Raw genomic sequence first — 12,741 nt, 5'->3', positions numbered from 1 at the left:
GGATCATCCATTACTTGTGGGATACCAATACCAAAGCTATAGGACACGGATGAAGGGAGGGACAAGGCAGGCGCTTAAACGGAAGGCACCACTGCCTGTAAGACCTTTCTCCCAGAAATAGCCTCCGAAGAAGCAAAAGTATCAAATTTGTAGAATTTAGAAAAAGTATGAAGCGAAGACCAAGTCGCCGCCTTACAAATCTGTTCAACAGAAGCCTCATTCTTAAAAGCCCATGTGGAAGCTACCGCTCTAGTAGAATGAGCTGTAATTCTTTCATGAGGCTGCTGGCCAGCAGTCTCATAAGCTAAGCGGATTAAAGTTGCCGAAGCCTTTTGGCCTCTCCTCTGTCCAGAGTAGACAGCAAACAATGCAGATGTTTGACGAAAATCTTTAGTAGCTTGTAAATAAAACTTTAAAGCACGAACCACGTCAAGATTGTGTAATAGACGACCACCTTAGGTAGAAAACCAGGTTTGGTACGTAACACTACCTTATCTGCATGGAAAACGAGATAAGGGGAATCACATTGTAAAGCAGATAACTCCGAAACTCTTCGAGCCGAGGAGATAGCTACTAAAAACAGAACTTTCCAAGATAAGAGCTTAATATCAATGGAATGCAAAGGTTCAAACGGAACCCCTTGAAGAACTTTAAGAACTAAATTTAAACTCCAGGGCGGAGCAACAGGTTTAAACACAGGCTTGATTCTAACCAAAGCCTGACAGAACGCCTGAACATCTGGAACCTCAGCCAGACGTTTGTGCAAAAGAATAGACAGAGCAGAAATCTGTCCCTTTAAGGAACTAGCTGACAAACCCTTCTCCAATCCTTCTTGGAGAAAGGATAATATCCTAGGAATCCTGACTTTACTCCATGAGTAACCCTTGGATTCACACCAATGAAGATATTTACACCATATCTTATGATAGATTTTCCTGGTGACAGGCTTTTGCGCCTGTATTAAGGTATCAATGACCGATTCGGAGAAACCACGCTTTGATAAAATCAAGCGTTCAATCTCCAAGCAGTCAGATGCAGAGAAATTAGATTTGGATGGTTGAAAGGACCCTGAAGTAGAAGGTCCTGTCTCAGCGGCAGAGTCCATGGTGGGAAGGATGACATGTCCACCAGATCTGCATACCAAGTCCTGCGTGGCCACGCAGGTGCTATCAAAACCACTGAAGCTCTCTCCTGCTTGATCTTGGCAATCAGACGAGAGAGCAGAGGAAACGGTGGAAACACATAAGCCAGGTTGAAGGACCAAGGCGCTGCTAGAGCATCTATCAGTGCTGCCTTGGGATCTCTGGACCTGGATCCGTAACAAGGAAGCTTGGTGTTCTGACGAGACGCCATGAGATCCAGTTCTGGTTTGCCCCAAAGTTGAATCAACTGCGCAAACACCTCCGGATGGAGTTCCCACTCCCCCGGATGAAAAGTCTGTCTGTCGAAAATCCGCCTCCCAGTTCTCTACTCCTGGGATATGGATAGCTGATAGATGGCAAGAGTGAACCTCTGCCCATAGAATTATCTTTGAAACTTCCAACATTGCTAGGGAACTCCTTGTTCCCCCCTTGATGGTTGATGTAAGCTACAGTCGTGATGTTGTCCGACTGAAATGTGATGAACCTGACCGCAGCAAGCTGAGGCCAAGCCTGAAGAGCATTGAATATCGCTCTTAGTTCCAGAATGTTTATTGGAAGGAGTGCCTCCTCCTGAGTCTATGAGCCCTGAGCCTTCAGGGAGTTCCAGACTGCACCCCAGCCCAGAAGGCTGGCATCTGTTGTTACTATTGTCCAATCTGGCCTGCGGAAGGTCATACCTTTGGACAGATGGACCCGAGATAGCCACCAGAGAAGAGAATCCCTGGTCTCTTGATCCAGATTTAGTAGAGGGGACAAATCTGTGTAATCCCCATTCCACTGACTGAGCATGCAGAGTTGCAGCGGTCTGAGATGCAGGCGGGCAAACGGCACTATGTCCATTGCTGTACCATTAAGCCAATTACTTCCATACACTGAGCCACTGAAGGGTGAGAAGTAGAATAAAGAATACAGCAGGAATTTAGAAGTTTTGACAACCTGGCCTCTGTCAGGTAAATCTTCATTTCTACAGAATCTATCAGAGTTCCTAGGAAGGAAACTCTTGTTAGAGGGGATAGAGAACTCTTTTCTTCATTCACTTTCCACCCATAAGACCTCAGGAATGCCAGAACAATGTCCGTATGGGACTTGGCAATTTGAAAATTCGACGCCTGTATCAGAATGTCATCTAGGTAAGGGGCTACTGCTATACCCCGTGGCCTTAGGACCGCCAGAAGTGACCCCAGAACCTTTGTAAAGATTATTGGTGCCGTAGCTAACCCAAAGGGAAGAGCTACAAACTGGTAATGCCTGTCTAGGAAGGCGAACCTGAGAAACAGATGATGATCTCTGTGTATCGGAATGTGAAGATAAGCATCCTTTAAGTCCACGGTAGTCATATATTGACCCTCCTGGATCATAGGTAGGATGGTTCGAATAGTCTCCATTTTGAAGGATGAGACCCTGAGAAATTTGTTTAGGATCTTGAGATCTAAGATTGGTCTGAAGGTTCCCTCTTTCTTGGGAACCACAAACAGATTTGAATAGAAGCCTTGCCCCTGTTCCTCCTTTGGAACTGGGTGGATCACTCCCATAACTAGGAGGTCTTGAACACAATGTAAGAATGCCTCTCTCTTTATCTGGTTTGCAGATAATTGTGAGAGGTGAAATCTTCCTTTTGGGGAAGAAGCTTTGAAGTCCAGAAGATACCCCTAGGACACAATTTCCAACGCCCAGGGATCCTGGACATCTCTTGCCCAAGCCTGGGCGAAGAGAGAAAGTCTGCCCCCCACTAGATCCGTTACCGGATCGGGGGCTGATCTTTCATGCTGTCTTAGAGGCAGCAGCAGGCTTTTTGGCCTGCTTTCCTTTGTTCCAAGCCTGGTTAGGTCTCCAGACTGGCTTGGACTGGGTAAAATTTCCCTCTTGTTTTGTATTATAGGAAGTTGATGCTGTGCCAGTCTTGAAGTTTCGAAAGGCACAAAAAACATAATTTATGCTTACCTGATAAATTTATTTCTCTTGTAGTGTATCCAGTCCACGGATCATCCATTACTTATGGGATATTAACTCCTCCCCAACAGGAAGTGCAAGAGGATTCACCCAGCAGAGCTGCTATATAGCTCCTCCCCTAACTGCCATTACCAGTCATTCGACCGAAAACATGCAGAGAAAGGAAAACCATAGGGTACAGTGGTGACTGTAGTTTAATGGAAAAATTACCTGCCTTAAAGTGACAGGGCGGGCCGTGGACTGGATACACTACAAGAGAAATAAATTTATCAGGTAAGCATAAATTATGTTTTCTCTTGTTAAGTGTATCCAGTCCACGGATCATCCATTACTTATGGGATACCAATACCAAAGCTAAAGTACACGGATGACAGGAGGGACAGGCAGGCTCTTTATACGGAAGGAACCACTGCCTGAAGAACCTTTCTCCCAAAAACAGCCTCCGAAGAAGCAAAAGTGTCAAATTTGGAAAATTTGGAAAAAGTATGAAGAGAAGACCAAGTTGCAGCCTTGCAAATCTGTTCAACAGAAGCCTCATTCTTAAAGGCCCAAGTGGAAGCCACAGCTCTAGTAGAATGTGCTGTAATTCTTTCAGGAGGCTGCTGTCCAGCAGTCTCATAGGCTAACCGTATTATGCTACGAAGCCAAAAGGAGAGAGAGGTAGCCGAAGCTTTTTGACCTCTCCTCTGACCAGAATAAATGACAAACAGGGAAGACGTTTGTCGAAAATCCTTAGTTGCCTGTAGATAAAATTTCAGGGCACAGACTACATCTAGATTGTGTAGCAGACGTTCCTTTTTCCAAGAAGGATTAGGACACAAAGATGTAACCACAATCTCTTGATTGATATTCCTGTTAGTGACCACCTTAGGTAGGAACCCAGGTTTAGTACGCAGAACTACCTTGTCTGAATGAAAAATCAGATAAGGAGAATCACAATGTAAGGCAGATAACTCAGAGACTCTTCGAGCCGAGGAAATCGCCATTAAAAACAGAACTTTCCAAGATAACAACTTGATATCAATGGAATGAAGGGGTTCAAACATAACCCCCTGTAAAACATTAAGAACTAAGTTCAAACTCCATGGTGGAGCAACAGTTTTAAACACAGGCTTGATCCTAGCTAAAGCCTGACAAAAAGCTTGAACGTCCGGAACTTCTGACAGACGTTTGTGTAAAAGAATGGACAGAGCTGAAATCTGTCCCTTTAAGGAACTAGCGGATAAACCCTTTTCTAAACCTTCTTGTAGAAAAGACAATATCCTCGGAATCCTAACCTTACTCCATGAGTAACTCTTGGATTCGCACCAATATAAGTATTTGCGCCATATCTTATGGTAAATCTTTCTGGTAACAGGCTTCCTAGCCTGTATTAAGGTATCAATAACTGACTCAGAAAAACCACGTTTTGATAAAATCAAGCATTCAATTTCCAAGCAGTCAGCTTCAGAGAAATTAGATTTTGATGTTTGAAGGGACCCTGGATCAGAAGGTCCTGTTTCAGAGGTAGCGACCAAGGTGGACAGGATGACATGTCCACTAGATCTGCATACCAAGTCCTGCGTGGCCATGCAGGCGTTATTAGAATCACTGATGCTCTCTCCTGTTTGATTCTGGCAATCAATCGAGGAAGCATCGGGAAGGGTGGAAACACATAAGCCATCCCGAAGGTCCAAGGTGCTGTCAAAGCATCTATCAGAACCGCTCCCGGATCCCTGGATCTGGACCCGTAACGAGGAAGCTTGGCGTTCTGTCGAGACGCCATGAGATCTATCTCTGGTTTGCCCCAACGTCGAAGTATTTGGGCAAAGACCTCCGGATGAAGTTCCCACTCCCCCGGATGAAAAGTCTGACGACTTAAGAAATCCGCCTCCCAGTTCTCCACTCCCGGGATGTGGATTGCTGACAGGTGGCAAGAGTGAGACTCTGCCCAGCGAATTATCTTTGATACTTCCATCATTGCTAGGGAGCTTCTTGTCCCTCCCTGATGGTTGATGTAAGCTACAGTCGTGATGTTGTCCGACTGAAACCTGATGAACCCCCGAGTTGTTAACTGGGGCCAAGCCAGAAGGGCATTGAGAACTGCTCTCAATTCCAGAATGTTTATTGGTAGGAGACTCTCCTCCTGATTCCATTGTCCCTGAGCCTTCAGAGAATTCCAGACAGCGCCCCAACCTAGTAGGCTGGCGTCTGTTGTTACAATTGTCCAGTCCGGCCTGCTGAATGGCATCCCCCTGGACAGATGTGGCCGAGAAAGCCACCATAGAAGAGAATTTCTGGTCTCTTGATCCAGATTCAGAGTAGGGGACAAGTCTGAGTAATCCCCATTCCACTGACTTAGCATGCACAATTGCAGCGGTCTGAGATGTAGACGTGCAAAGGGTACTATGTCCATTGCTGCTACCATTAAGCCGATCACCTCCATGCATTGAGCTACTGACGGGTGTTGAATGGAATGAAGGACACGGCATGCATTTTGAAGCTTTGTTAACCTGTCTTCTGTCAGGTAAATCTTCATTTCTACAGAATCTATAAGAGTCCCCAAGAAGGGAACTCTTGTGAGTGGAAAGAGAGAACTCTTCTTTTCGTTCACCTTCCATCCATGCGACCTTAGAAATGCCAGTACTAACTCTGTATGAGACTTGGCAGTTTGAAAGCTTGAAGCTTGTATCAGAATGTCGTCTAGGTACGGAGCTACCGCAATTCCTCGCGGTCTTAGTACCGCCAGAAGAGCACACAGAACCTTTGTGAAGATTCTCGGAGCAGTAGCCAATCCGAATGGAAGAGCTACAAACTGGTAATGCCTGTCTAGAAAGGCAAACCTTAGATACCGGTAATGATCTTTGTGAATCGGTATGTGAAGGTAAGCATCCTTTAAATCCACTGTGGTCATGTACTGACCCTTTTGGATCATGGGTAAAATTGTCCGAATAGTTTCCATTTTGAACGATGGAACTCTTAGGAATTTGTTTAGGATCTTTAAATCCAAGATTGGCCTGAAAGTTCCCTCTTTTTTGGGAACCACAAACAGATTTGAGTAAAACCCTTGTCCTTGTTCCGACCGCGGAACCGGATGGATCACTCCCATTAATAAAAGATCTTGTACGCAGCGTAGAAACGCCTCTTTCTTTATTTGGTTTGTTGACAACCTTGACAGATGAAATCTCCCTCTTGGGGGAGAGAATTTGAAGTCTAGAAGGTATCCCTGAGATATGATCTCTAACGCCCAGGGATCCTGGACATCTCTTGCCCAAGCCTGGGCGAAGAGAGAAAGTCTGCCCCCCACTAGATCCGTTCCCGGATCAGGGGGCCCTCGATTCATGCTGTCTTAGGGGCAGCAGCAGGTTTCCTGGCCTGCTTGCCCTTGTTCCAGGACTGGTTAGGTCTCCAGCCTTGTCTGTAGCGAGCAACAGCTCCTCCCTGTTTTGGTGCAGAGGAAGTTGATGCTGCTCCTGCTTTGAAATTACGAAAGGAACGAAAATTAGACTGTCTAGCCTTAGGTTTGGCTCTGTCTTGAGGCAGGGCATGGCCTTTACCTCCTGTAATGTCAGCGATAATTTCTTTCAACCCGGGCCCGAATAAGGTCTGCCCTTTGAAAGGTATATTAAGCAATTTAGATTTAGAAGTAACGTCAGCTGACCAGGATTTTAGCCACAGTGCTCTGCGTGCCTGAATGGCGAATCCGGAATTCTTAGCCGTAAGTTTAGTTAAATGTACTACGGCATCTGAAATAAATGAGTTAGCTAACTTAAGGGCTTTAAGCTTGTGTGTAATCTCATCTAATGGAGCTGATTCAAGTGTCTCTTCCAGAGACTCAAACCAAAATGCTGCTGCAGCCGTGACAGGCGCAATGCATGCAAGAGGTTGCAATATAAAACCTTGTTGAACAAACATTTTCTTAAGGTAACCCTCTAACTTTTTATCCATTGGATCTGAAAAGGCACAGCTATCCTCCACCGGGATAGTGGTACGCTTAGCTAAAGTAGAAACTGCTCCCTCCACCTTAGGGACCGTTTGCCATAAGTCCCGTGTGGTGGCGTCTATTGGAAACATCTTTCTAAATATCGGAGGGGGTGAGAACGGCACACCGGGTCTATCCCACTCCTTAGTAACAATTTCAGTAAGTCTCTTAGGTATAGGAAAAACGTCAGTACTCGCCGGTACCGCAAAATATTTATCCAACCTACACATTTTCTCTGGTATTGCAACTGTGTTACAATCATTCAGAGCCGCTAACACCTCCCCTAGTAATACACGGAGGTTTTCCAGCTTAAATTTAAAATTTGAAATATCTGAATCCAGTTTGTTTGGATCAGAACCGTCACCCGCAGAATGAAGCTCTCCGTCCTCATGTTCTGCAAATTGTGACGCAGTGTCTGACATGGCCCTAATATTATCAGCGCACTCTGTTCTCACCCCAGAGTGATCACGCTTACCTCTTAGTTCTGGTAATTTAGCCAAAACTTCAGTCATAACAGTAGCCATATCCTGTAATGTGATTTGTAATGGCCGCCCAGATGTACTCGGCGCTACAATATCACGCACCTCCCGAGCGGGAGATGCAGGTACTGACACGTGAGGCGAGTTAGTCGGCATAACTCTCCCCTCGTTGTTTGGTGAAATATGTTCAATTTGTACAGATTGACTTTTATTTAAAGTAGCATCAATACAGTTAGTACATAAATTTCTATTGGGCTCCACTTTGGCTTTAGCACATATAGCACAGATATCTTCCTCTGAATCAGACATGTTTAACACACTAGCAAATAAACTAGCAACTTGGAAATACTTTTCAAGTAATTTACTATAATATGAAAACGTACTGTGCCTATAAGAAGCACAGAAAAAGTTATGACAGTTGAAAATTAATAAACTGAAAAGTTATAGCATCAGATCTTTGTAAAAAACACAATTTTAGCAAAGGATAACTAACCCTGATAGCAGGAAAAAAAAAATACAGAAATAAACGTTTTTTTTTTTTTATCACAGTCAACTACAATCTCACAGCTCTGCTGTGAGTGATTACCTCCCTCAAAACAAGTTTTGAAGACCCCTGAGTTCTGTAGAGATGAACCGGATCATGCAGGGAAGACAATAAACTTCTGACTGAATTTTTTGATGCGTAGCAAAAGCACCAAAAAAGGTCCCTCCCCCTCACACATAACAGTGAGAGAGATCAGTAAACTGTCATAAATTAAATAAAACGACTGCCAAGTGGAAAAAAATAGTGCCCAAAACATTTTTTCACCCAGTACCTCAGAAAATTAAACGATTTTACATGCCAGCAAAAAACGTTTAACATTAATAGATTGAGTGTTATTAAAAAGCCTGTTGCTAGTCCCTGCAAATTAGGCTAAAGTTTTATGCATACAGTATAATTCCAGTGAAGTGCCATTCCCCAGAATACTGAAGTGTAAAATATACATACATGACAGCCTGATACCAGTTGCTGCTACTGCATTTAAGGCTGAGTTTACATTATATCGGTATGGCAGAATTCTCTCATCAATTCCATTGTCAGAAAATAATAAGCTGCTACATACCTCTTTGCAGATTAATCTGCCCGCTGTCCCCTGATCTGAAGTTTACCTCTCCTCAGATGGCCGAGAAACAGCAATATGATCTTAACTACTCCGGCTAAAATCATAGAAAAACTCAGGTAGATTCTTCTTCAAATTCTACCAGAGAAGGAATAACACACTCCGGTGCTATTATAAAATAACAAACTTTTGATTGAAGGTATGAAACTAAGTATAATCACCACAGTCCTCTCACACATCCTATCTATTCGTTGGGTGCAAGAGAATGACTGGTAATGGCAGTTAGGGGAGGAGCTATATAGCAGCTCTGCTGGGTGAATCCTCTTGCACTTCCTGTTGGGGAGGAGTTAATATCCCATAAGTAATGGATGATCCGTGGACTGGATACACTTAACAAGAGAAATTAGTCTTTTTGGTCCTTAATTTGTTGGACCTATCCTGAGGAAGGGCATGACCTTTTCCTCCAGTAATATCAGAAATGATCTCCTTCAGTCCGGGTCCGAATAGGGTCTGCCCCTTGAAGGGAATGTTGAGAAGCTTAGACTTTGAAGTAACGTCAGCTGACCAGGATTTAAGCCATAACGCCCTACGAGCCTGAATGGCAAAACCTGAGTTCTTAGCCGTTAGTTTGGTTAAATGAACAACGGCGTCAGAAACAAATTAATTGGCTAGCTTAAGAGCTTTAAGCTTGTCAAGTATATCATCTAATGGGGTTTCTACCTGTAGAGCCTCTTCCAGAGACTCAAACCAGAAGGCCGCAGCAGCAGTGACAGGGGCAATGCATGCAAGAGACTGGAGAATAAAACCCTGTTGAATAAACATTTTCTTAAGGTAACCCTCTAACATTTTATCCATTGGATCTAGGAAAGCACAACTGTCCTCGACGGGGATAGTTGTACGCTTAGCTAGGGTAGAGACTGCTCCCTCCACCTTAGGGACCGTTTGCCATAGGTCCCGTGTAGCGGCATCTATGGGAAACATCTTCCTAAAAACAGGAGGGGGAGAGAACGGTACACCTGGTCTATCCCATTCCTTAGTAATAATTTCTGAAAACCTCTTAGGTATTGGAAAAACATCAGTGTAAACAGGCACTGCATAGTATTTATCCAATCTACACAATTTCTCTGGGACTATAATAGTGTCACAGTCATTCAGAGTAGCTAAAACCTCCCTGAGCAACACGCGGAGGTGTTCAAGCTTAAATTTAAATGTAGACATATCAGAATCAGGTTGAATTATCTTCCCTGAGTCAGAAAAATCACCCACAGATAGAAGCTCTCCTTCCTCAGCTTCTGCATATTGTGAGGGGATATCAGACATAGCTACTAAAGCGTCAGAGTGCTCTGTATTTTTCCTAGCCCCAGAGCTGTCTCGCTTTCCTTGTAACCCTGGTAGTTTGGACAATACCGCTGTAAGGGTATGATCCATAACTGCCGCCATGTCTTGTAAGGTAAACGCTATGGGCGCGCTAGATGTACTTGGCGTCTCTTGAGCGGGCGTCCCTTGAGCGGGAGTAATAGGTTCTGACACGTGGGGAGAGTTAGTCGGCATAACTTCCCCCTTGTCAGTTTCCTCTGGTGATAAATCTTTTAAAGCCAGAATATGATCTTTATAACTTATAGTAAGATCAGTGCATTTGGTACACATTCTAAGAGGGGGTTCCACAATGGCTTCTAAACATAATGAACAAGGAGTTTCCTCTATGTCAGACATGTTTAACAGACTTGTAATGAGACCAGCAAGCTTTGAAAACACTTTAATTAATGTGAAAAAGCAGAATATAAAAAATGGTACTGTGCCTTTAAGGGAAAAAAACAAACAAAAAAAACTGCAAAACAGTGAAAAAAGCAGTTAACTCTATGAAATTTTAACAGTGTATGTACTAGACTAAAATAGCATTGCACCCACTTGCAAATGGATAATTAACCCCTCAGGCTCAAAAACGAAGCAAAAAAACGGTAAAACCGTTATAACAGTCACAGGCAAACTGCCACAGCTCTACTGTGGCTCCTACCTTCCCATAAAATGACTTTTGTAGGCACAAAAACCCTTTACAGAGGTCCAATATGTCAGGGGACTCCTTCAGGGAAGCTGCATGTCTCAGAGTGTAAAAGTTACTGCGCAATTAGAGCACGAAAATAGGCCCCTCCCACCATGCACTGAAAGTCAGAGGGCCTAAAAAACTACTCCTAGGAGTCAAATAACAGCCATGTGGAAAACTAGGCCCCAAAGAAAGATTTATCACCCTTAGTAAAAAACGTTCCTTATAACTCATGTAAACGTTTAACATACTAAGCCATCAGAGCAATTAACATGAAAATTACCCCGTACTGCAAGCATGATGCCAGCCGTTATTAAATCACTGCAATCAGGCTTACCTCAAATATATCAGGCACTGTCAGCATTTTCTAGACTTCTTATTATCTCTCTAGAAAAATTTTTACTGAACATACCTCAAGGCAGTTAAATCTGCAGGCCGTTCCCCCAGCTGAAGCTTTTTCCCATACTCTTCAGTTATGTTTGAGAACAGCAGTGGATCTTAGTTACAACCTGCTAAGATCATCAAAAACCTCAGGCAAAACACTTCTTCTAATTTCTGCCTGAGGTAAAAACAGTACAACTCCGGTACCATTTAAAATAACAAACTTTTGATTAAAGATAAATTACACTAAGTCACCACATCTCTCTAGCTACTTCCCTTGTCAAGAGCTGCAAGAGAATGACTGGGGGTGGCAGTAAGGGGAGGAGCTATATAGACAGCTCTGCTGTGGGTGATCCTCTTGCAGCTTCCTGTTGGGAAGGAGAATATCCCACAAGTAATGGATGATCCGTGGACTGGATACACCTTACAAGAGAAATGATTTGCACTGCTGTGTAGGGTGTGTGTGGTCTGTTTTGCAAGTATGGACAGGTCATGTTGAAAATTATATAGTGCCCTTAGTTAAAGTTAAGTCTTCATATTTTTCTTGGAGGATTATTTAGGCCTTACTTTAAAATTATACAACTCCTCACATGTAAGAGGAACAGATTACAGATGATCTAAATGCATTTTGACTATCCTGAAACGTTCACTACTAATTTACAAACTGCAACTAACAGAAAATGGATATTACAATAATAATAATAAGTTTATAGTAATGTTTCTTTTTTAGCAACAGTTTAGAAAATATACTTACTTTTAGAAAAACTTGTAGATTTTGAGTTTGTGTGTGTTGTAGGATTTCTTGATGTAAATGTTTGAATATTGCTACACAAAAATACACCTGGTAATCAGGTCCAAGAATGGTGCATACAGCGATATAATGGCAGATCTCAATCCAGTCTAAATAATTCCAGAAGCACTGACTTAACCAATGTTGACATATCTGTAATTAAATTAAAAAAAAGTAACACTTGATTTTTTTCAGGGAACCCATAGGTGCATAATTTAAGGATGGATCAAATAATTTTATTTAAAGCAAAATCCAATACATACATCTTAACTATATACGTAATGTTGTAAACAAGTTGTCCTTTATATATACATATATATATATATATATATATATATATATATATATATATATAATTATAACATTTATAAATGATAGATAATATAACAGTGGTTTAAAAACACAAATAAACTAAATGCTAACAACTTAAATATGACCTCAGCACAATATGCATCAACAGTGTCATATCATAATAAAAATAAGTTTGTTTTATTAATGAACTCTTTATTAACGTTACAAATTCACATTTCCCCAGTACATTAAAGCCCAGCCTACATAAACTTCGTACAAAAGCAAACTTGTGAACTGCTTGTGCAATTCTGCCCCCTGAAGATTCACGGCCAATCAGCCGCTAGCAGGGGTTATCAATCAGCCCGATCGTATAGGATCGGGCAAACTGATGTCAGCAGCCTCAGAGCAGGCAGACCAGTTATGGAGCAGCGGTCTTAAGACCGCTGCTTCATAACTGCTGTTTCCGGCGAGCCTGAAGGCTCGGATGGCAACAGGAGCATCAAGCTCAATTCAGAGCTTGATAATTCGGCCCTAAGGGTGTTAATGGGTGTCTCATGGCCAGGGACAAATCCTCTCTGACCAATGAACACTAATATTAGGAATAAT

At 42.8% G+C, this 12,741-nt stretch overlaps 1 protein-coding gene across 1 annotated transcript in view; it reads right to left on the bottom strand.

Annotated features, from left to right (window-relative positions):
• Positions 1 to 12,741, bottom strand: part of TBC1D32 (TBC1 domain family member 32) — a 695,824-nt gene that overhangs the window by 14,397 nt on the left and 668,686 nt on the right. Inside the window, exon 33 of the mRNA XM_053710787.1 lies at positions 11,809 to 11,997. Coding sequence (XP_053566762.1) covers positions 11,809 to 11,997 — 189 coding nt within the window. The remainder of the gene's footprint in view (positions 1 to 11,808; positions 11,998 to 12,741) is intronic.

Source organism: Bombina bombina, chromosome 4, assembly GCF_027579735.1.
Source record: "Bombina bombina isolate aBomBom1 chromosome 4, aBomBom1.pri, whole genome shotgun sequence".
NCBI classification, from domain to species: domain Eukaryota; kingdom Metazoa; phylum Chordata; class Amphibia; order Anura; family Bombinatoridae; genus Bombina; species Bombina bombina.
This window is presented reverse-complemented; position numbering and strand designations above follow the sequence as displayed.